The sequence below is a fragment of the Hoplias malabaricus genome, chromosome 2 (genome assembly GCF_029633855.1).
Source record: "Hoplias malabaricus isolate fHopMal1 chromosome 2, fHopMal1.hap1, whole genome shotgun sequence".
Lineage (NCBI taxonomy): Eukaryota > Metazoa > Chordata > Actinopteri > Characiformes > Erythrinidae > Hoplias > Hoplias malabaricus.
The window spans coordinates 14,755,126-14,780,841 of record NC_089801.1 but is presented as its reverse complement, the minus strand read 5'-3'; the positions used below and the strand labels follow the sequence as shown (position 1 = coordinate 14,780,841).

The window sequence follows — 25,716 nt, the reverse complement described above, 5'->3', positions numbered from 1 at the left end:
GTGAATACAAGTGAATGCTCTGCTCTTGAAGAACCTCTGTGGTTTGGTTAAAAAAAAACAACTAAGCTCATAAGGAAAGGAGAAAGACCTGAAAACATCCACAGGTTTTTGCGCTCTCAGAAGACGGACCCAGCACCCAGCATTGCAATGGGTCTGAAAAAATATGAAAAGAAACTAATGACGAAAATATCTGAATCAAATGCAGAAGCTGCTGATATTGATATATGATTTATACGAAGACTGAACAAGAATATCCATGCAGATTTCTTTAATAATTCCAAGCAAGATCCCCACAAAACGACAAATGAGATATATATATGGTTCATTCATTCATGCATTCATTCATATTCTGTAACTACTTCATCCAGAACAGGGTCACGGTAGGTCTGGAGCCTACACAGAATCATTAATCGCAAGCCAGGAACAGAACTTGGATCTTCACAAAGCATTGACACAGTCACTCACACACTCACACCTGTGGATAACCTTAGCAACCACCTGTGACACCATATTGACATCCTAGTTTCACCTTATCAACCACCTTGAAAACCATAGCAACGGCACAGATGGGATACTGTAGCAACAACCACACCGAATACCATAGAAAGAGCCTAGCAACCACCTTGGATAGCATTTCAACAAACTAGCAGCACCTTAGTAACACACAAGACAACTTGCACAATCGTAAAGTTTAATTTCAGTTTACAAACTTTAGATTTTAAAAGATATTATGAGCTGAGACATTGGCCAAATTAGGATAGGATTCAGTGTTCTCACAACCACAGTTCAGGTTCAATTCCCAGTCAGGGAAGTAGGGTCCATGGGTGGAGGTGAAGGGTTGGTCTGTCAGTTGGTGGGTAGGTTGTACGGTCAGTATGTGCATGGCAGAGTCAGTCAGTTTGTTCGTTCATTCATTCATTCATTCATTCAGTCATCTTCTGTTACCACTTCAACCCAATCAGGATCACAACCCAGACAGGGCATTGGTCCTTCACAAGGCATCACCCAGTCACTCACGTATTCACACCTGTGGACAATTTCACACAGCCAGTCCACCTACCAACATGTGACTTTGGGTGAACAACCAAACTCCTCTCAGACCATGACCAGAGGCCAGGATAGAACCCAAGACCCTAAGACCCTGAAGCTGAGTGGCAGCAACTCTACATAGTCGCGCCTGTTGCCCATTTTTTCGTGTACTTGTACTCAATGGCTATTTTGAATGAGAAGTAAATGGTGACCAAGCACAAGCTCAAAGAGTGGCCAGTGAATGAAAGTAAACGTAAGTTTTTTCTACTAAACTGGCCTAGAAGGGGAAGGACAAAGACCACAGAGATAATGATTACTTGGATGAGAATCCAGAAAACGCTACCAATTTGTAATTGCGCGTCTGACTCATTGGTGGTGTACGAAGTACGAGGCCAGGGTCCCTACAAAAAGTGGACTTTGGAAACCCTAGTTTTGATTTAACAGGGACCCCTCTAATGGAGACATTATTCGAGCAGCGCATAATTGAGTACGTCTCTTTAGTCACATCAGAGGATTTGACTTGTATCTTTCCGCCGAGCACAGTGCCCATTGTGGGCCTTTCTTTGCCAAGTGCAGATTTCATCAAAGTCATCGGGCTGCTATCAGGAGGTGCCATTGTCTTTGGCTCCGAAGCGACAGCTAAATTACCGAGCCGCACATCAACCATTCAGAGTGGGCCTTGTGACATTCATCCTTTGATAATGGCGGAAGAGGAAAAAAAATGTAAAAAATAAATAAAGAAAAGAAAGGATGACACATTTCCAACATGCGAATGAGTGCCGTCTCCGTCTGACAAAAGACAGAGGGCATCTGACTCACCTGATCCTCGGGAACCTCGACAAAAGAGAATCTGCGGCGTGATTCATCAGTGTCTGGGAAGCTGAGAAACAAAACACTGACATTTCCATACACAGAAATGCCTCTACTTTCCGAATGCTAAGTGACAAGTGATAATATTAGCACTTCAAATGAGAGGAGAGGGAATTAAACACAAACAATGATCCCGCAGCATGGCTCTGAATGGACGATATGTTGGTCTGATATGCTGAAAATTTGTTGTCGTTGACAGCCTGTGATATTCCTAGCAGAGTGTCAGATGTACATTCCGTCATCAAGTTCATAGTAGGTCAACTTAGAATGGGTTGCGGTGAAGTGGGGGAGGTTTATTTAAGTGCACTATTAGGAAGTATAATTTGGACTAGGCCTAGAACATGTAACAATCGCACATTCCACAGACTAACTCCACCCTGTTCTGTTCCTCAGAGCTCCTCCTACATCCTCAGCCTGCAATGTTACACCCCAGCTGCCGTCTTCCCCTCCGCAGTGTGATCCGTCCAAAGTGTCAGCGATGTTTTTTTTTTCTGAGCTTGGGAGGCGGATGACCCCCGTGGCTAAGATTTTGTGTGCGTGCTGTTAGACTGTATAGCTATTTGTGGAGTCTGTAAGTTTGAGACATGGAGAATGATAATGGCATAGGATTCCTTACACCAGCAATTCTCCAACCATGTCCCCGAGACTCAGAGCTCTGCTTAATATGGTTTTTGCTGCAATGACACTTACTAGTCAGCTCAGGGAACGAATGATAATTAGCTGAGAATCACAGCATCATATGTATGCGGTACAGCCATTAAATACTATTATACATAAAGACACTAGGAGTGTTTTATGGTTAAAATAATGACTCATTTGATACAGTGAATCATCTTGGTTTAATTTGCACATATTTGACCCTAAAGTATAGATTGAATAATAAATAAACCATTGTATAAATCAATAAAAAAAAAACAATGTAGGTTTCTTTATTTACAAACATTATAACTTGAGTTATGCCCTAGGTGTGTGTGCTACACGATTGTCACGATTGTGTGAGTGAACCAGGAATATATTACATTGTATGGGACCTATTTATATACACATTATGGGGACCATCAGCTGGTCCCTACAATGCAAAGCATTACATATTAAGGTGAAGTTGTGTTAAAGTTGGGTTAAGGTTAGGGTTAAGCTTGTAGTAATTATGGAAATGTTAATGATAAGTCGCCACAAAATGAATGGGAGTCTATTTAATGTCCTCACAATTCACAAATACAAGGTTGTGTGTGTGTGCTGCTCCCACAAATGGGCTAAATGCAGAGATTCCGTTTCCTTAAGGGGATAAATAAAATAACACCACTACTTCCTCTTTTCTTTTTTCTTCAGGTACCTGATAGAGCAGCATAATGTTCTCTGCCTTGACAGCGTATCTAGAACGAGTGGTCTCTGCTGTGTCCTTTGGCAACAAGCTGCTGTGCTGTGTTTGAAGGGCTCCAGAATGTTTGATTAGAGCATTATCTAATGTGTTGTTCTGTAGAGACACTGAGATAGAACATTGGATAATGCGTGCATTGCAGAGCAGGTGTTGAAAAGAAAGCTTTGGTGCAGCTGCAGTCATGTTCCCTGTGCTCTCCCGTGTTAAATGCGGTCATTTCTCTTGAACGTTCCACAGCTTTCCAGCATCCATAAACTGCTCAGAGCTCACTTCACCCGAACCAGAACCAGGCGAGGTTGAGTGGACACATTGCCTTTAACTAATCTGGAGAGTAGAGAGCGCACCTTGTCTGGTTCTGGTTGAAGCGCAGCTGATTTACTTCATTCCATAACTACAGAGAAACGCCCACGCTGCCAGCAGAGCCATGTGCGGCAGGGGAATACAGTGAGAAAAAGCTGAGAAAAAGTGTATCATTAGGATACAGCAATGGCTGGTTAATAGGGGCAAACACTGAATATGTGTTAATGGCGTTTAAAAAATTGGTGCTGTTAGAACAGTTTTAATGTGTTATTATCACAAATTTAAAGTTCCCAGTCCATTTTATGGAGTTATGAGTCTCGTGATTGGATCACTACATTGGAATTACTTGAGGCACTAGAGCACTGCTGGACACTAATTGGTTTATTATCATATCTATCTATTCACTGGGAATTTAAAAATCATATTTCAGATGTTATAAACCTTTCATTATTAATACAACATATTAGCGATAGATTATAGCTAAATTCACTTTGGGATATTTAACGGTTTCCAGCGTATCTGAACAATTATTAATTCTGTATGACTGTGTGTGTGTGTTCACTGATTTGCAGCTGCTGCTGTAGTCTCCAGCAGTCAGTCTCACTGCATATTTCATGAGTCTAGCAATGTTACAGCCCAAAGGAACACACAGACACAGACAGAACCACACACACACACACACACACACACACACACACAATGGTTGACTCTGCTGACCAGTGTTACTATGAAGGTTTTCAGTGCTAAAAAGCATGTATAAAGTGTAATTGCTGGTTAGAGTATATTCACTGATTCTCTTTCTATTGTTCAATTACTATAAACAATATATATAATATATGTGTGTGTGTCTTACCATGATGTCATTGTGGACAAAGCCCTTGCGGTATCGGGCAGGTTTGAGGTGGGGATACTCTTCGGTGCTGGTAACTCTGATGCCCCATGCTCTTTTCCAGGCTTCATAGAGCTGCATATGAACAGGATAAACTCCGGAGTGGTGGGGGGCTACTGCGTAACCCATATCCACTGGAATACCATGTTCCTAAACATGCACACAAACATACACACTAGGTTAGAGAGAGTGAAAAATTTGGCCTTGGTTTAAAGATGAATGGGGAAAACACAATGTTTGTTTTCTTGAGCTAGAGCTACAGGACTCCCAGAGAGCAGGTGTGATTAGGTGGTGTATCATCCTCCACCCTATGTAGTACATGTAGTGGTTTAACAGTATGAGTGTAATAAATATGTAAAAGGCACTATATAGGGTGTAGGGTGCTAATTGGTACACAGCATAGTTTGTGTGTGGTACTAGGAATGAAGCAAATTCAATGCCGGCACAGGTACTTCTCCACAAGATCACGGTAGTCAGTGTTTCCCATCAAAAGCAATGTGTCCTTAGTTCAATAAGAAGTACTACAGGGGTTAGACAATGAAACACCTGTCATTTTAGTGTGGGAGGTTTCATGGCTAAATTGGAGCAGCCTGGTGGCTAATCTTCATTAATTGCACACTGCACCAGTAAGACCATGTGCATCCAATGGTTCAAATATTGTATCCTGAAGGCGGTGCCGTTTATCAGGATGACAATGCACCAATACACACAGCAAGACTGGTGAAAGATTGGTTTGATGAACATGAAAGTGAAGTTGAACATCTCCCATGGCCTGCACAGTCACCAGATCTAAATATTATTGAGACACTTTGGGGTGTTTTGGAGGAGCGAGTCAGGAAACGTTTTCCTCCACCAGCATCACGTAGTGACCTGGCCACTATCCTGCAAGAAGAATGGCTTAAAATCCCTCTGACCACTGTGCAGGACTTGCATATGTCATTCCCAAGACGAACTGACTCTGTATTGGCCGCAAAAGGAGGCCCTACACCATACTAATAAATTATTGTGGTCTAAAACCAGGTGTTTCAGTTTCATTGTCCAACCCCTGTAACTATTAAAATTAGCTAATCTTTCATTTTAGACCTTGTTTTATGTTTTGGAACAACACAGTAATTAAAATTTTTATTTCTCCTTTTTATAATATGTCAAAATACCACCATAAATCCACTAATAGTAACAGTGTCAAATCTGCCACCATAAAACATCACATATGACGTAACATGGCCTGGATGTATCTGATTTTTTTAAATATTTAAAACCCCACATGGGGTACCCACTCTATAAGGAACCCATTGTTTATCTCAGGCAAAAGCAATTTGGCACGTTAGTATCTCACATTAGACCCACAGTCACCGTTGGGTGATACAAATGCTGATTGAATTTTATTGAAATAAAAATATATTTTTCGTGATATATTTATCTGTTAATGTTGAAAAATTGCAGCATTGCTTTATGGGTGTTATATAAATCTTAATAAAAGCACTCATGATGCATTATAAATCAGGGAAGCAAGTGCATTTGTAAAGAATTATAAATATGAATATATGCTATTGATAAATGCTCACAAAGTGAATGGATACAAGTGGATGATACATTATACTAAATAGAATTCCTGGATGCACACACACACACACACACACGCACACACAGGAATAATGAAAATAGTGTATTAAAAGGGGCAGGGGAGCACAGCAGGTGTTTAATATGGGTGACTGGACAAGCCAAGACACACACACACAGACACACACACAGACACACACACCCACACACACACAGGGCCACTGGCAGTGATTAAGTTTGAACCCAGTGGACATATTAGTGTTTAATCACACAGGAAATGAAACATGTCCTCACAGCCAAGAACCACAGCCACTTTCCATTAACCAGTTTCACTGTGTGTATGTGTGTGTGTGTGTGTGTGTGTGTGTGTGTGTATGGCACACATTTTCTCAAATACAGAATCTGTAGGTCAGTATGCATAAGACATTTAATGGACCACATCTGACCCATATTTAAAAGGGGCATTCTGTCCAAAGCTAAAAGCTAAAATGATCTGTCATGTTTTGTGCCATTATATGTACCAAAGCATTGTATCCCTGATGAAATTCCATCATATTTCTGTTAATTTGTTTAATCACTGCGCATATTCAGATATATATATATATATATATATATATATATATATATATATATATATATATATATATATATATATATATATATATATATCTTGATTTGGCTTCTTTAAAAAAATGGCATAAATCACTGAAAACTATTTTTTTAAACACTCTCCAAGGTAAAGCTATTTGGTAACACTGCTGTGAGTGGTGTCATGTTTACGAACAAAACTGAGCTGTATGGATACACTGACTTCACACACAGTGCCTGTCTCTGGTTGAAATTCAAAGAGCTCCTTACTCCCTATATAATGAATTACATAAGTCATTAAACTTCACTGTACACATTCAGACAGCACTAGATTTTAGATTCAGTAATTTTATGACTAGTGTGGTGTACTACATAGGGAGCACAGAATGATTTGGGGTTAAACTTTCTCTTATGCTTCGTGGTATTTTGATGTCTCTCTTAAAGAGGTAGTATGGCCCCCTACTGGACTGGCCTGATAATGCAGCTGTTTCCGTATTTATCTGGATGGGGATATCTTCAAAAACAGAGGGAAGAAAATCTCTGTTTTCAAAAATATACATGGGTGAGGCCTAAAAAACAAATTACGTAAAGCCATGCCTGGGTATCAGAGAGAATCTCTGTGGTGTCTACCACTAAATACAATAAATACAGCTAAGCTAGAATTAGTATAATTAAAGTTGGGTAAAACAAGAAATGAAATGTTTATATTAAGACAACTAGAAAAATAAAAAGAAATTGCAGACTTAAACTCTGGAAGGAAACCTACACAGACAAGGGGAAAACACACCAACCTGCTCTTAGACAGTGACCCAAGGAGAGTTTTGAACCCACAGCCCCAGGAACCTGAAACTGTCTGAAAGCTACACTACCTCCTCCAGCGCCAATGTGCAACCCTCTGATTTAGTCAGAGAGGGAAAAAACAACTTTGAAAAACAAACCACAAAAATATTCCTTTAATGACTGTGTGTATGTGGTTTGTGTGTGTGTGTGTGTTAATGCTTGTTTGCTACATTTCATCCAAGTGCTGTAAAAACTGCCACAGGAAATGAGCATGGTGTTAGACATCCAGCAACAAGACTGAACTTTTAACCCTGCACTATTAAAGTGTGTATGTCTGCGTAGCATGTTTCACTCACACTGTGGGGACCAGAATCTTTTAACAGAAGGATCTTCCTTGTTTTCCTTGTGGGGGACCACATGCAGGTCTCCATAACGCAAATCGTTTCTTTAAAGTGAAGATTTGTTTTAAGGTTAGAGTAATGTTTGGGTTATGTTTAAGTTACTAGTGGTGATGGATGCTGGCCTCCTTCCAAAGATATGTAGTGCAGTTTCTGCAGTGTTAAGCCCAGAGTACCAAGGAAAGAGGCTCTATTCTCTCTATTACAGGCAGTGAAGCATCACAATGATTTTGAATCTGTAATTTTAAATGAAAAATACAACCTAGTGTTACTTTAAATGATTAGTTCTGGATCACAAGCGCCACATCAATTTAGCACCATATCAATTTACCCCAAGCTAAATGCTTTGAATAGTGCTCCATCGCTTGAGAGAACCCCATTTTTGAAAAACTGTGGTGATATAGTTGCTTCCTGATATCCATGGACAGCATGGTATTTCAGGCAATAAGCCAATTTCCAACACCTGGAAAATGTTATTTAAAAATATTCTTGTTTGTGACATCACATATATTTGCAGCTTAGTTTCCATTTTTGGAGCGTATAATTTAGTGAATGCCACATTTTTTAAGTGTAATATGTCAGTGTTTTGTCATCAGAGATGTACTGACAGCCTAATTTCTCACCAGTGCAAACTCCTTGTTGAGAATCATCTGCTCCATGAGTGAGGACTCATTGTGGAAAAGGTGTGGCTGCATGTGACTCCACATGTGAGGAAACCACCAGAACTCGTCCACGTACTTCAGAAGAAGATCATCACCGTCATCTTCCTCCTGAGTGCCTAAACACCCGCACAACAAATACACACATACATATTAACCAGAGGTCCTCCGCAGCTTCACTGACCAAGACACACACGCAATATATTTAAAGAAGCAATCAGACATTTCTCCCACCAAAGAGTGGCAAATAAAATTGATTCCTTAATATTTTTATATGATCTCAGGATATCTGATATTACTGGGCCTGTAGATGTCACTATAATGGATGTTTCAGAACATGACGGAGAACCACTGGAGAAAATGAGTGATTGTTCCTGTAAAGAGAACTTCAAAAGGACAGAGAAATAAGAGTGCTGAGTAAAAAAAATAAAGAGAAAGAGACTGAGTAAAAATATCTAAAAACCAGTCCCTGCTCCTTGCATATATATATATATATATATATATATATATATATAAGAGAGATGGAGACAGATAGACATTCTAATGCTCATTTTATTCATTCATTCATTGACTGTAACATGGTGGGTCCGGAGGCTGCCCAGAATCATTGGGTACAAGCCAGGAGCCCATCCTGGAGGGGGCGCCAGTCCTTCACAGGGCAACACACACACACACACCTATGGACACTTTTGAGTTGCCAATCCACCTACCCACATCCTCAAGGAGCAGGACTTGAACCCACAACCTCCAGGTCCCTGGAGCTGTGTGACTGCGACACTACCTGCTGCGCCACCGTGCCGCCCTACCCCCTATTTTTGTGAAATATAGGCTCCATTTTGAGCTTTTAGTGAGCAATGAGAGGTGAAACTGCTAACACATTTTATTGCTATGGTCAAAGGAGTCTAAAAACAGATGGTATTGCCCAAAACCCGTGTTACACTACCTGCCCCTCATTCCAAATGCTGTTAATCATCCATATGCTGTTGGATTACAACATCTATGAGACTAGGTAACAATTAATAAAAGCTTATAGCTAGCAGTTAGCATTCTGTAAACCACACACATACATACATCTGAGACAACTTTCAGGCTTCAGAAGGGATGCTACTACTATATTTTAAGCACATGTTTAAGGTATGCGGGCAGAATATTGTGTTAAATCATCGATTAAAATGTAGCAAAATCATACAAAAAATTACATGAATTTGTTCTCATGAGATATACTACGTTATGCTAATTTGTCCAGATATGTGATGCTCATCTTTCATGCTCCTTCCACAGAAACACTTCCTGCAACCCACTCCATGCACATAAACCCGAGTTTGTGAGAGAACTTCAAATGGAAAAAACATCAAATGGATCAAAAATAGTAAAACTTTAGCATGGGAAAGAAGAAGAAGGCAGAGAAACTTCCATGTTGCCATGCCACCACTTCTGTTGCCATGCCAATCGGGCCAGGATAGACCGTTTGTTGGCAGTCTTGCAGCTCACTCTGATCATGTCAGTGTAAGAAGCTGTTATTTTTATTTTGTTCTGGCTCATAACACACACATACAAACCTGTGTGGAAGAACTTCCCGGAGAAGCCCAGATTGAAGGTGAAGTTAGAGATCTGAGTCCTCAGCATGTTCTGTGTCTCCAGAAGAGCCTGCAGGAAAAAGAATTTATAACGATTTACTTGAGATTACAGATTATTACCTCAGGATTACACACTGCAGATGGCTTAATCCAAGAGAATACTTGTTTACAGATAACAGATTAATGGATTAGGGATCGTATAACATTAGCCTGAATTCAGATGAATGATTCCGCCATAGATGGCCAAGTAAACAGCCACTGACATGGTTTGACAGATATAGCGGGTATTTTAAATCATCACATATATGAGCTAGTTGGACATTCCATTCCAGAAATATGGGCATTAATGTGGCAGACATTAATTCCACACTTTGTGGCTTTAATGGTCTCCACTCCTCTCAAAATGCTCAGTTCAGTTCAGTTCTTCCATAGCAATCTTCCATAGATTTATGTACCTTGCTTTGTGCACAGGGGCACAAACACAATCAAACTGTATTCCTCAAATTATATTCACAATATTTGTAACATGTCCCATGTATTAAACAAAAATCACTTTATATTATGAATTTAGTAAAAATATACATTACTGTGCTAAAAAACAACAACAAATAATGCTCAACATTAGCATAAAACCAAATAACATTATTCCAGTAAGTGTGATATTCTGTGTGTGAATCTGTTTGTTTAACTTTTTCAAAATCTCCTCATGGAAGTCCATATTATTTGAGGTTATCATTTATCTAGTTTTACCGGTTAATAAAGTTTAAAATAATGATTTTAAATAATGTGTGCTGTTGGTTTAACAAATTCATGCGATCAAGGAAAATCTGAACAAAACATTGTTCTTCAAACTCACTCACACTTGCTACTTTATAGAACAAAATATCTTATATTTCTTATTGTTTTATATAATTTTTTTTGTATCTACTGTAATTATATATAACGTTATACAAGCACCACACTTACTGAGAAGGCATTAGTTTAAATTTATATAATGATCTCAGGTACCTAAGACTTCTGCACAGTACTGTATACTACAGTTTGAACTGCCCACATTCTGTATAGTCTGTCCATTCTACCTAAATAAATAAACAAATAAATAAATAAATAAACAAACAAACAACCCCCCCCCTCCCCAAAATAACTCTCTCAGAACCCATAAGCTGTTATTTATTAATCTCCATTCATAAGAACACATTTTTTATTTTTGTTTGACATTCACTACAGACCAATTTCACATCTAATTTGGAGTCCATCAAGCCTTTAGGCAGAGAGAGGACATAATGTCCCAGTGGGAATTTGATAAAATTACCATCCTTCATCTTCATCGTTTGAACAGTTTCACTGAATGGGAGCACTCAGAGTACCCACTTTGACAATTTAGCTACTTCTGAAAAGAGCTTTACTAATAAAGAATCATCTTACACTCGTCAGTGTTTTCTAAACTCGTCCTATTATTCCCACACTCAATAGTTTGAATGTCTCTGAGATTGTCCTATTAGCCCAAATGGAAGACTTTCTAAAAGCAAGTTCAAATGTTGTTTTAGAATCTTTAGAATGTAAAGAGCCTTCAGTGTGAGATCTTAAGAGTGTGAAGAAAGTCAATCTAAGACGTCAGTGGTGATTCTTGAGATGTAGACGGTGTGGGCGCACAAAATAGCTCAAATTAATTATCAAAAGCTATTGATTTTCAGCAGAGGTCACTACCATGTCTTGGAGATGTTCAAGGCATAAGGATCTTCAAAAAATAAGATCAAATGAATTTTCAGGAATGAGGTCAATAAATCCAAGCTCTAATTTTAGAGATGGAAATGGAGTCAATAAAGAGATCTTTCTTATCACTGTCCAAAGAAAAGTGTGTATCTCCAAAATAATAACTTTACAGGAGAAAGAACAATCTTCTTAACTTTCAAGAGAAGTCAAAGTAAACAGATTTTATTCCAAGTGGTTTTGGAGTATTTCTATTGGCTCATTCATCAGGAAATTTTCAAACAATGTGAAGAAGGTGTAAAAATGTAGAAACATGTTTTATTTTGGACAGCGACAATATGCCAAACATTTGCTGATGTGCTTGTTCAGTGTTATGTATATGGGGGTTGTTCTCCACTTGCTGCATTATTATTAAAATAATTATTACAATAATAATAGACAATTAAAAATGCAGTAAAAAGAAGAAAATGTAGATATTTAAGCACAATAAATTAGTATAGGTGCATTAATAAAAAACATCAATTATCAGCAAATATAATTATATAATAGTATAATTATATTTGTTGAACAAATACATTTTAAAGCATTTGTTGGTGTAATGTATACACGTAATTCCACATTCAATCATAACTTTTTGACATTTCTTGTTAACTGTTGCGTAGTTTTTATTTGAAAATGGCGAAGAATTTATTCATCACTGCGTTTGGAAAAAGCGCTGCAGAAGCATGTTTCGATTTGTTCTGATAATATTGTATGTGAGTTTTGGGTCACATGATTTAAAGATAGTTATGTTAATGTTAGGAATCGTGAATGCAGTATATTAATATTAAATATGTATTTTTTATTTAATGAACTTTTTTTAAAACAAATGGCAAATGGGGCTGCACGGTACGGTGGTGCAGCAGGTTGTGTCGCAATCACACAGCTCCAGGGACCTGAGATTGGGGGTTTGATTCCCATTCCGGGTGACTGCCTGTGAGGAGTTGGTGTGTTCTCCCTGTGTCCGCGTGGGTTTCCTCCAGGTGCTCCGGTTTCCTCCCACGGTCCAAAAACACACGTTGGTAGGTGGATTGGCGACTTAAGTGTCCATAGATGTGAGCGTGAACCTATGTATGTATGTATGTGTGTGTGTGTGTTTGTGCCACCCTGTGAAGGACTGGCGCCCCCTCCAGGGTGTGTTCCTGTCTTGCGCCCAGTGATTCTGGGAAATGCTCCGGACCCATCGCGAATAGATGAATAAATGAATCTTGAGACTCCTCTCAAGTCCGGAGCCTGCCTGGAATCACTGGGTACAAGGAAGGAATGCATCTTGTGGGGGAGGGGGCGTGTCTACTACAGGGCAACACAGACTCACACCTAGGGACACTTTTGAGCAGCCAACCAGCATGTGTTTTTGGACTGTGGGAGGAAACAGGAGCACTCGGAGGAACCCCACATGAACACGGGGAGAACACACCAAACGCCTCACAGACAGTCGCCAGGAGCGGGGTTCCAACCAACCAGTGGAGCCAGGACCCTGGAGCTGTGTGACAGCTACACTACCTGTTGCATGTTTGCATCCACTGAAATTATAGTGATAAATTATAAAGGGTGTATACAGCTATTGGACATATGGTGGAACTACTCTATATCCCTTTGCCGGGTCAGCTGACCTGAATTGCCTGAACGTACCGGGGTGCACCCGTCCCCAACATGTAAGTTCACTGTTTAAACATGAGCTCCTCTGTAAAACACATACACACCGGAACACTGTGTGGGGATCAGTAACAAGTATAGACTGCCAAGGTGACGGGTTGTGCTTGTGTGTATACAAATAGGTGTTTTTGTGTGTGCATGTGTAAGCAAGAATCCGTATGTGTGTGTGTGTGCGATCGATCTTCTTCCTATGAGTAATGGTATTTTGTGTTGGCAGGTGCTTCGGCAGCACAGCTCTAAAAAAACAGCCCCATATTTCCTGCCTTACACACCATGCAAATGCAATCAATATCCTTCACCTGACTGTCAGTATTTGGGGTGTGTTTATAAGTGTATGTGTGTGTGTGTGTTAACAGGATATATGTCAATACTGCCGTAGTCAGGAACTGTGATGGGTCCAGACTTATAAAAAAACTGTATATCAACCAAAACATAATGACCACCTCCTTGTATCTACACTCACTGTCCATTTTATCAGCTCCACTAACCACACAGACGCACTTTGTAAGTCTACAATTACAGAGTGTAGTCCATCTGTTGTTCTGCATACATTTTAAAACCTCATTTCACCCTGTTCTTTAATCGAAGGACCAACACAGAGCAGGTATGATTTGGGTGGTGGGTCATTCTCAGTGCTGCAGTGACACTGGCGGGGTGATGTGTTAGTGTGTGGCACTGATAGGAGTGGATCAAACACAGCAGTGCTGCTTGAGTTTATAAAGCCCTCAGTGTCACTGCTAGGCTGAGAATAGTCCGCCTCCTGCGTCCACTGATGAAGGACTAGAGGAAGACCAACACAAACTGTGCATCTTAACATCTACAAGGGCGACCAAAGAGAGGTGTGTCTAACAGAGTGAACAGTGGGGGGACGCTGTGTTTAAAAGCTCCAGCAGCACTGCTGTGTCTGATCCAAGTCTTGGTTTGTTCAAAACATTAAAAATGGCACAAAAATAAGACACTGGGTCAGCGTCAACACCAAGGATGGGGAACATAGTATTCTCTGTAAGTAGTGTGGTGAACACTGCATTCGCAGCAGCGTGAAAAGAAGCAGTGCCTTGTTTACCATATCTCAGGAAGCTTGCCCTAGCCTTCACACCTCCAGGTTGGTAGAACCATTGGAGCCATTGTCCTTCTGCCCTTTAAAAACATGCCAGTGGTCAGGAGCAAGTGGGCTATGTCACTAGGATATCCATACAATGGTGATGTTTGGGACTTGTTTGTGTATCCTCTCCAACACACAAACACACACACACACTCAAAAACGCCCACCACACACACTCACACTCTCACACAGGACCCGCGAGAGTAGCTGGAGTCATTCAATTACTCCGCTATGAGTGTGACTGTTATTCCCAGAGACGCTCCTGATTTTAATTCCATTTATGCGTAACTAAACGACGTTTAAAATCACATTTAAATGATGAATTGAGATACACGCTCGCCGGTAATCTAATCAGCCGCAGTGTGTGTGTGTGTGTGTGTGTATGTGTGCACGCGCATGTGCGTACACGCCTGGCTTGGCGTGTGTGTGTGTGAGTGTTTTACATCGTAACTCAATAAAGCCACTTTTTGATTGAGAGCTCATTAATGCAAAATGATCTGTCTCTCGTGTGACTGACGCTTAATTTGATGTCTGGCGCTTGGCAAAGCCGCGTCTAGATTGGGTTAGGTGCGTTTATGAATATTTATGGTCGGGGTTATGGGAAGGAGGGTGGGTTTTATATTTATATATATATATATATATATCTCAGAAGAAAAAAATGGTGTCGTAAAACTGAACCAGCTGGGCTCAGTATTAAATACCAGAGTGTGACTTCTGTTCTGTCTGATGCTTGACTGTGAAGGTCCATTCACACACACACACCCTTTCTGAATGACTCGCTTAAAGCAGCACTAGGCCGTATTTTCACATTGAAATTACAGCTTCATAATCATTGCACGGATTCACTGACCTGTAATAGGGAGAAAAGAGCCTCTGTTGTTGCTGCTCCGGGATCAGCACTGTTGAAACTGCACTGTGTACTTTTGGAAGAGGGTAGGAAAACACTCCACTCCCCTTACCTAAAGTTCCTTTAAAAAAATTTGCAGTCACCAAGTTGTGCTCATTTAAACAAGCTAGCTTCTTGTGTTATATGCAACACCTCCTGCTTAGATCAGTTTGGTCATATCCCTGAGGTACACCTCCCCAGAAATATAACTACGTGTCTCACCAACACAGACCACAACAACTGTGACTGGTCCGCAGTCTGACAAACATGCTGCTTTCCTAGAATTACACTCTGTTCCATTCAGTGCCCTACTCCCTAAAAAGTGCACTTTACAGATGATAAAACTAATACTACTACACCACTGCATTGTGTACTATCATGTAGAGGAAGATATTTGTAGTTCAGCCCTAGTGTTGTGCTGATGTAAACACATCGCTGGGCACCACACACTCACCCAATCACTCACACACTCACTCTGTGATGTCCTCATGGTTGGCTGCAATCAAATCCTCACAGTAATGTTCCTGTATCTAGGGCCAGGGCTGTTAGCTGATTTTACTGGGCCACAAAATGTGAGCGAATGAGGAAAGAAGAGTGTGAACTAGAAGTAATAGACGTGATAGACAGAAGCTAGAAAAAAGAGGAGGCTGAGGAGGTTGGAAATGAAGAGACACAGAAATAACGCATTTGATATTGTAGCGGATTGGGAATCTGACATTGCGGTTAAAAACAACTGTAAAAAAATACGACAGCCGGTGGGGGGAGACAGGGAATGACAGGATTAGGGGAGAGAGAGAGAGAGAGAGAGAGAGAGAGAGAGAGAACCTGCAGTGAACAACAGAATAAAAAGAAACAGAGCAGCCAGAATGGAGAGCAGTGGGATTTTTTTTTTATTTATTTCACTGACATCAAATTTCCCTTTTCTCTCAAAACCCCTGACAAAGATTCATTCTCTCACACGCTCTCTCTCTCTCTCTCTCACACACACACACACTCACACACACACACACCAGCACACAGTGACAGAGCTGGTGAAAGAAGGGACCAAAATAACAACAGAAAGCACGGACGCATCAGAAAAAGTTGGGACGGGGGAAAGTTTTGCGACAGTCTCCAGCACGATAACGCAACCAGTTCAACAGCATTAAATATTCACCACTTTTTTTATTTTAGTCAGCGCTGCCTTATATTGATTCAGGGAGCTGATACTACACGGAGGATGAAACATTAATGCCTTTAATGTGAGAGAGAACCTGCTTATGAGCGCAGATATTTTTGTATGTGCAGGGCGTTCTTTCCCGTAAGCACTGTCAAAATGGGAGGGGGAGTAGGCTGAGGGGGCGGGGCCAGAGATACATACAAATGGCCAGCTAGGCTGGGAGTACATGGGGGATGGCCCTCTGTATTTTAGGGATGCACCGATATGGGAATTCTGGGCTGATGTCGATATCTGATATCATGGAATGTATAATAAATGTAACATTTATTTGTATAAAATATCACATTTATTTAGATGGTCCTTTCAGAGACTGGTCACAGATTTAAAATCTATTTTAAAATAACAGATCTATGAAAGTAAACAAACAAACAAATAAATACATAAATAAATGTTTTTCACCATCGTCAGAATTTTATTTTATTTTTTAAATTTTCATTCTGTTTTTTTTTTTTTTCAAAAACGCAAAATAAAGGTGTCAGCAATTATTGGTTTAAAATATCATCTAAATAAATAAATAAATACAAGAATAATAATCACAGCATCTGCCCAATGTCAATAATTTACAGAAACAATTATCTGCCAATACCTATATTATTCAGATATAATCGATCTTTACTACTCATACAGCAGGGTGAGCATCTAGTAGGTCCGTTAGATTCGGGAGTTAGGAGTCTCCTCCAAGCGTATTGAGCCTGACAGTAATAATGAGTCTTCTGGGGGAGAATAAAGAAAGAGGAAAGTAGATGATGTTGCTGAGCTGTTCCTTTAAGAGTGGAGGTGGAGTGAAGATCTGTATAGCTGTGTAGGAGGAAGTGTGTGTGAGAGAGAGAGTGTGTGTGCGTGCGCGCGCATGTGTGTGTGTATTTCTGGCTTTGGCTGGCAACTCTTCTGAAGCCTGCTGTAGCCCAGATGCTAAGTCTGGACACCAGTGAGTCAGGAAGTGCACACTCACACACACACACACACACAGAGAGAGTGTCCTACACACACTTTACAAAGTCAATCATTAAATGAAATCATACTCCTGGTAAAAATGCAATGCAAAGTCTATGTGTGAGGTCATGAATAGGTTAATGTGCGTGCTGGAGGAGAACCAGTAGAAAAGGTTAACTGCAGTGTTGGAGGAAATCCGACTGTGTGTGTGTGTGTGTGTGTGTGTGTGTGTGTGCCATAAACTGGGTCACACATCTCTTTTTCATGAACCAAAGTGCTGGTCTCCCACATCGTCGCCACCAGCAACCCATTGTCTCTCTCTCTCTCTCTCTCTCTCTCTCTCTCTCTCTCTCTCTCTCTCTCTCTCTGTGAATTATTTTATTTACTAAATCATTCAAGAAACGATTCAATTCTGTAACATCAAAGCTTTCAATACTGTATGTAGCATGGGGAAGAAACTGATGTGAATCATGTGAGTGATTCGCACTCGAACAGGTAGTAATCTATATAGCACTGCCACCCCAAAATCAAAGATGTTCTTACACCTCCGACACAGGCTCAAGCTGTAAAGGGTGGGCATATTTTCCACAGACAAAGTTGACCTGGGTCCTATGAAATCCATTAAACACACCCCCGATTATTTATTCACATATTTTTACAATTTTTTTATTTGTTTGTTTTGTTTTCAATACCTACAACTAAAGAAACAACAGCAAAATAACACCTTTGTGGTTATTGAGATTGATTTTAGAATTTATTTATAGGAAAAACAGTTTAATAAAATATAAAATAAATCCAGGGAGCGTATGTTATAATGCTAAAGACTTCATATTCGTCCTAGCACTGGGCAATTAATTTTAAATTAACGGAAACCCACATTCAGAACTTCTAATCTAATCCTGCCTATATTGATTTAATTACATTTTTAAAAATTCACGTACTGTCCCCTTAAAAAACACGTGATACATGTAGATCAGATATATATACCACGGTATTTAAAAATGTGGCCGGCATTAATGACGTGTGTGTGCTGTGTCAAATTTCTGTTCTGTGTCTTTAAGAACATGGCCAAACATTTTTGTGCATTTCAGTGAGCCACAGGGAGGGGGCGCTGGGTAAGCTCACTGACTGGAAATGTCACAGTCTGAAAACAAATCGAAAAAAAAAAAACAAGAGAGAGACACTGCCCACCGCAGCTGTGAGTTTAGCGCTGAGCTTGGGTTAAGAAATGAAAACTGAAAAAAAGACCCATCACTCGACTTTCCGCTCACAGGTATGAGGCTTTATCCTCTAATTATGTGTGTTTGAGCCTCAGTTCGCTGGAAAAAGATGTGCTGTGGTGTGCTAAACCAAGTGCCTGTTAGCGCTAGCTCTCCTTCTAAACAGCGTAGAACTGTCTTAGTTCACTCATTTTTGAAATTTTCTCTTCCTCTAAAACCAGTTGGTGATATTTGTTCTCTAAGAAACTTAAACTTATATTTGTTTTATCGTCAACACGTGTATTGGTGTGCACTGTCGGGCTGTGCTGACAAACACGCAGAAAACCCTTCACTTGATTTTGTGCAGAGATATAAGGCTCAGTGCAGCTCAACAGTGTACCCCACACACATCCACACCCTCCGCACGGTAATAATGTATACTTTGATACATTTTTGAGACTGTTACTGTGATACCGCCCCCATCCCTAATCCCAGCTTTAATATTTTGAGCATATTTACAGCACAAGCCTTGTTGTTGCACTATGAGGGCATAAAAAATAATCAATCTTAATCAAGGTAAAATGTTCAATTAATCGTGCACTATTCACCCTAATGAGTTTTCTAACCCACACTGGCCTCACATCAGACCAGAAGACGCAGGCAGTGGGCATGCAGATGTAAACAGAAGCAGGGAGGGCGAGTGTGTGTCTGGATGAGGCTAATGTAGTTAGCTATTATATCACTTCCTAGCCTACTGCTTGCTTTGCGGAAATCTTAGAGCCTATCTGACAAAACCAGCATAGAAAATGTGTTAGACATCCTTTAACTACAAAGTAGGCAACACCAGGGAAAATGTGAACGACATACACCCTGATCTGTATAAAAAGCTTAAAGGTGACATGCTAGTGAAGTTAATGGCTACACTGGGGAAACTGACTATGTGTTAATTAATAGAAATGTTCTGCTGTGAATTTAACTGGTTTTGCCTCAGGGATTAGAGGCTATTTATACAATGTTTTTAGAAACCATTTCCAAAGGTAAAGAGACATATTGAAAAATGTGTTTTAATACAAGAATCTGTGATATATATATATATATATATATATATATATATATATATATATATATATATATATATATATATATATATAATGTTATGTTTTTTTTGTTTGTTTTTTTTAGATTAATTTAAAGGCTAAGCACCAGCTCTATGAAAGTGTCAAATAAATAACTACAGTGGAATTTGAGTTCCTAACTTGTGTTTATTGATAGTCAGAAAACACGTTGGTCCCCCCCCCCAACGGTGTTCGGAAACTCTAATAGACGTCTTGCCTGTAACGTAGATGGTGGACAACAACTCTAGAAGTTGCACTTAATTTAATGCAAAATGACGAAAAGGTGTGTTGTTTTTGGCTGCAATCATTCAATGTACAGTGGGACATCAGTGCACAAATGGCCCAAAGATCCCAAAATATCTAGAAAATGGACTAAATTTGTCAACTTTAAACGTGCACTTTGGAAAGGACCATCCGCTCACTCCATTATCTGTAGCTCATTTCACTGGCGCTTTTCCAACAATATGGGCATGTAAGGACACCAACGAAAGGTGTTCAAGAGCCTCTGTAACATGGAGGTAAACAGGGTAAGGACACTTACTTCGCCTGTTTTAGTTGGTGTTAGTTACCGTTAGCTTGACTTGCTAAACTCGGTGGCTCAGATTATACTCGGCTACGTAGCTGCACTACGGAGGTTTATAGTGTCGGATGAATTCGAGTTTAACTTCGATCACATTTACAAGAATAACAGTACCTCTAAATTTGAGTGTAGCTTATTGCTAGGCTATTGTCATGAATAATGTTGGTTATTTAGCTAGATAGATACTGTCATAACAGTCAGTCATAACGGTGTTTTACCGTGGTGTTGTTCAGCTGTTGTCCACCAGTGACGTCACGGTTGCGGTCAAGAATTTCTCAAGAATTTTTAGAGCTCGGGTTTTTCCGTCAATTTAATACAATTTTCCGTTTTAAATGAAATTAAGCGTGCTATTTTCATTTTAATTCATACTTATATATATCAGTAACTAAACTAATGTGAAATATTCATGGAGGTCCATTAAGTGTTGCTTAGCCTTTAAAGGAACACTAGCTAAGATTTTTTGTTCCGGGGCTCCTCCTACAGTCAAAGAGTGTGATTGGTTTTTAGAGTACTGTCCTGACAACAAGGTGGATGGTTGCCATAGTACAGTTATTGCAGTGCTGAGCCCAGAGTACCAACGTCAGGGGCTCTATTCCTCGGCTTGGCCAACCCCCGTGGTTGACGATAATTATATTCTTGGCGATATGACAAAACACTGAAGAAAAAAAAAAAAAAAAAAAAAAAAAAATATATATATATATATATATATATATATATATCCAGTTAATATTTAATATATATAAATAACATTAAAGGCGTTTTTAATTTTTAACATAATACCATGGTTTTTTGTACATCTGATATTTTGTAACCAAACCACCTCCACGAGTCAAGTTTTTGGAGCAAACCACTTTCCACCGTACTAAACTGTGCCTAAAAGACGTCATTGGGCAAACAAGTCAGAATATCACTATTATCACGATACTGATTTTATTGATCATTTTAAAAATTATGACAATATTATTGCGAACGATACGATATGGCACAGCCCTAGTCCACACCAAAATCCAGCGACTTCTGAATTGAAAGATGAAACTCGACTCTGTATAGTCTAGGTTTGTGATTGTCATAAGAAGTTGCGGTTGCTGTAGTATGGTAGTTGTGTTGCACTATTTGCATAATTACATTATGTGTGGCTCCTGGTAGTAATGTATTTGTTTTTCTGGCTCTTTGTGTCTGATTGTTTGGCCACCCCTGCTCTATTCTCTCTTTCACAGATCAGCGAAGCATCACTATGATTCTGAAGCTGTAATGTGAAGGTAAAAATACTACCTACTCTTCCTTTAAATTTCAGAGCTGAGATTTAAAATGGAACAATGGGTTTCCAGTTTCATCTCGAATTATGAATGCCATTCTGACTTTTCATTCTCACATCAAAGAACTCTCCGTCACTCTTCAGGTTCTACCAGTTACCAATACACATGTGCCCCACATTCCTTTATTCACCTTTTATAATTGCTTCATCCTCATCCAAGTCAAGGTAGGTCCAAAGCCTACCCAAAAATCACTAGTTGTTTTGCCGGAGCACAAGTGTGACAGTGCGCCAGTCCATTACAGAGGGGATGGGAGACATTGAGGAATTAAATCAAGCATTCTTAGGGTGTACCCATACTAGGCAATCCGTACATAGCATGCTCAGGCATGGTACACTGAAGTACTTGAAGAGGTGGTCCCAGGCACGGTTCAGTGATGGCTGACCAAGCCTAAGCATGGAACTTGAACACAACGTCAATGATAAGTGACTCACTGTAAACAAACTTGGTCTATCACTGAGCTGCAGGGTTTGCTCGAATTGCTGTGGGTTCAAGTCCCGCTGCGGGTGACTGTCTTGTGAGGAGTTTGGTGTGTTCTCCCTGTGTCCATGAGGGTTTCCTCTGAGTGCTCCGGTTTCCTGCCACGGTCCAAAACCACACGTTGGCAGGTGGTTTGGTGACTCAAAAGTGTCCATAGGTGTGAGTGTGTGTGTCATCCTGTGAAGGACTGGCGCCCCCTCCAGGGTGTATTCCAGCCTTACACACAATAACTCCAGATAAGCCAGAAAGAAGAGTCATGAATTTCAGTGTTTTGTAAAAATCCCGTAATTCATTCATAGTTGTTATGGGTTGTCTATCCTATATATTTTAATATTTTTTTGAAAATCGAGATATTCAATAAATGATGAGTGTTTTTTAGCTGTGGATTGTGTAACTCCTCCACCACCCAGCGTGCATCCTAAATGAAGTATAATGGAAGGATATGAAAGCCTGCTCAAATCTGTATATTTGCAACCACATCATGCAAAAGAGGTCACATTCTTTCTCTCTCCCTGTGTGCATGTATGTGTGTGTTTTGAAGGTCTAAAACTCCTTCACTCACCTGAAAGTAGATCTGGAGTGATGTAATAATTTTCTTTATGCAAAGGCACACAGCAGAATCCAGTTGACACTTGCTGCAGTAACAGCATCTACTGTACTTTAGATAAGGTTTCGCAATAAATGTTGGACGATTGCTGTGAGGATTTGACTACATTCCACCCCTTAAAATGTGCACCGAGATCAACAGAGATAAACTGAGACGAACTGATAAACAATTATTCAGCAACGCCATTCCCTTTAGCCTCACCCACTCTCCTGCCAGTGACTCACTCCAACTGAGACCAGCAGCTAATGTTCTGTGTTCAATTAGGTCCTATACAGGTTATTTTTTAAATAAATAAAGCTTTATTAATGCCAGCAGTGTTTTAAAAAAATATCCACATCTACTTGAAAATGCTAAATGATTCCAGAATTCCTTTATTTTCTGTATGTTTTACTTTTATTTTCCAATCTTTCTCTCTCTCTCTCTCTCTCTCACACACACACACACACACACAGCATGAGATTCTGAACACACTCTGCTAATGTAAACAGAGCTGCGCGGCTCACAGTTTGATGGCAGTGTATTCCAAAAGCTCTGACAAGCTAATGTTACACTGACAACCTTGTAACATTAGAACGTTTTGGAAAACCTCTGTTTTCAGTAACCTACAACATCGTTTGCTTGTGAACAGGAGCCAACACGCAGACAACAGTTGTGTAGACCAAGCCTCAAACTGAAGCTGCTGTGGATTTATGGTACACTCCCAGAAAAAGTAAATAAATAATAAAAAAACAAACAAAAAAAAAACTCCATAGTTACATTATTATCTACAATTATAAAAGAATATGGTACAATATTGTTCCCGAATCTGGATCTGTGACGTCTCAGTATGTTATGGTACGGCCAGGCAATGGTCCAGCGCAAGCTATGGACTGGAATATGGATCATAAGTGTCAGGATCAGATCTTTCTGTTCGATATCCGATTAAGTGAATGTCATCTGCATCTGATCTAAGACTCATATAGGATCGGAACAGGCCCATCTCTAATATTAATGTTGAAAATCTAGAGTAGTTCACCTTTAAGATAAGCGATGCTGTATGATCCCAAAAGTGTCCATCAGCACAGTCCCACCACTCCACTGAACAAAGCTGTGGGGCTTTACACCCCTCTAGCCATCCCTTGTTATTGAGTATATGACTGTAGGTTCTGGACATTACACAATGTTGTCAGTAGTGGGTGATCCTTAAAGTAGCTCATTAATGGGGGCATTCAAAATGTTTGGACACACAGTGTATGAAAGACTGCATGTGGTTCAATAATCAAAGTTAATCTGATTGACTGTGTTTATTAGGCTGCCGAGGGGGTGAAATCATATTTACTACACAGCACACACACACACACACACACAAGGTCTCTCACCCCTGCTGAGACATAAAAGTGTGAGCGCCTTTAGGAACACGCACAGCCAGAGGTGTAAAGCTGGCAGCCTTGCTTTATTTTTCTTTATGTCTATAACTTCTTTCCTCGTTTTCGTTTCTCGTCCCAGTGACACATCTGTTCTTCATCTCCGGCGTCCTTCTATCAGCTCCTATTCATCTCCATAACGTCTCCCTCCTCCCCTCCTCCTCTACCTCTTCCACCTCCTCTTCTACTTTTGCCTGTCCACCCTCTCTCTCTCTGCCTCTCTTTTACTTCGTCTCACTTTCCCACTCTCTCATATTCTCTGGTTTTTGCCTCTCTATCTCTGGATATTTCTCTCAGTTTATCACACTCTTTATTTGCCCCTCTCTCTCTCTCTCTCTCTCTCTCTCTGGGTTTGTCTGTGTGTCTCTTGTTTTTTTCTCTCTTAGTCTGTTTTGTCTCTGTTTCTCTCTCGCTTTCTTATTCTCTCTCTCTGAAGACTGAGGATGCACAGGGACAGAGACACATGTCAATGACCTCACTGTGCTGATCAATGCCCCACCAGAGAGAGACAGAGATGCAGAGGGAATAGGAAGGAGAAGAGGAATGAGAATATGTGCAAAAGCTTACAGACACCCCCCTGTGTAACTTCTGAATTCAGCTTTTTTAAAGTACGCACACGGTGGACAAAGATGTTCAGCTGTCCTCGTCTCGAGTGGATCAGACACAGCAGTGCTGCTGGCGTTTTTAAAGCCCTGTGTCACTGCTGGGCTGAGAATAGCCAGCAGCGTCCTGTGTCCAGTGATGAAGGCCTAGAACACAATCAACAAAAACTGTGCAGCAACAGATGTGGTAAAAGAAAACTCTAGCAGCACAGCTGTGTCTGATCCTCTTGTACCAGCACAACACTAACACACCACCACCACCACGTCAGTGTCACTGCTGCACTGAGAATGATCCACCACCCAAATCTGCTCTGTGGAGGTCCCGACCATTGAAGAATAGGATGAAATGGGGTATGAAACTATGCAGAGAAACAGATGGACTACAGTCTGTAATTGTATAACTACACAGTGCTCCTCTATGGACAGTGGAGCTGATAATGGACAGTGAATGGAGATCCATGGATTGGTCAGTGTACACAAACATGACTCTTTTGATAGCAGATTGGCTTGTTTAGGGTTTTTCCAAGTGTTTATGGAGAAAATTAACTGGATTTTAACTTCTGGAATCAGAGAAGTAGAAAATGTGGGTGGTCACTTGTGAGCGCTATAGGACCTTAATGCAGTAATGGGACGGGGTCGCACTCCACAGAATAGGGGATTAGAAGGTGTCCAAAAACATTTGGCCACAGGGTGTATATGGGGACATCCCTAAGTGAGATGGAGGAAGAAACCTGTTGGAAACACTGACAGCTGGAAACATCTGGACAAACCTTTCCCCAGAGAAAGATGGAGAGAGAGAGAGAGAGAGAGAGAGAGATGCTGAGACTATAGCTTGTGTAGTCTC

General features: G+C 40.3%; 1 protein-coding gene across 2 annotated transcripts in view; it reads right to left on the bottom strand.

Moving 5' to 3' along the window:
* Positions 1–25,716, bottom strand: part of ndst3 (N-deacetylase/N-sulfotransferase (heparan glucosaminyl) 3) — a 92,742-nt gene that overhangs the window by 43,956 nt on the left and 23,070 nt on the right. For both annotated transcript variants that reach the window (XM_066660576.1, XM_066660577.1), the window contains exons 3-5: positions 10,011–10,098; positions 8,416–8,570; positions 4,431–4,616 (exon numbers count right to left, since the gene is read on the bottom strand). In XM_066660576.1, the coding sequence (XP_066516673.1) occupies positions 4,431–4,616; positions 8,416–8,570; positions 10,011–10,098 (429 nt within the window). The remainder of the gene's footprint in view (positions 1–4,430; positions 4,617–8,415; positions 8,571–10,010; positions 10,099–25,716) is intronic.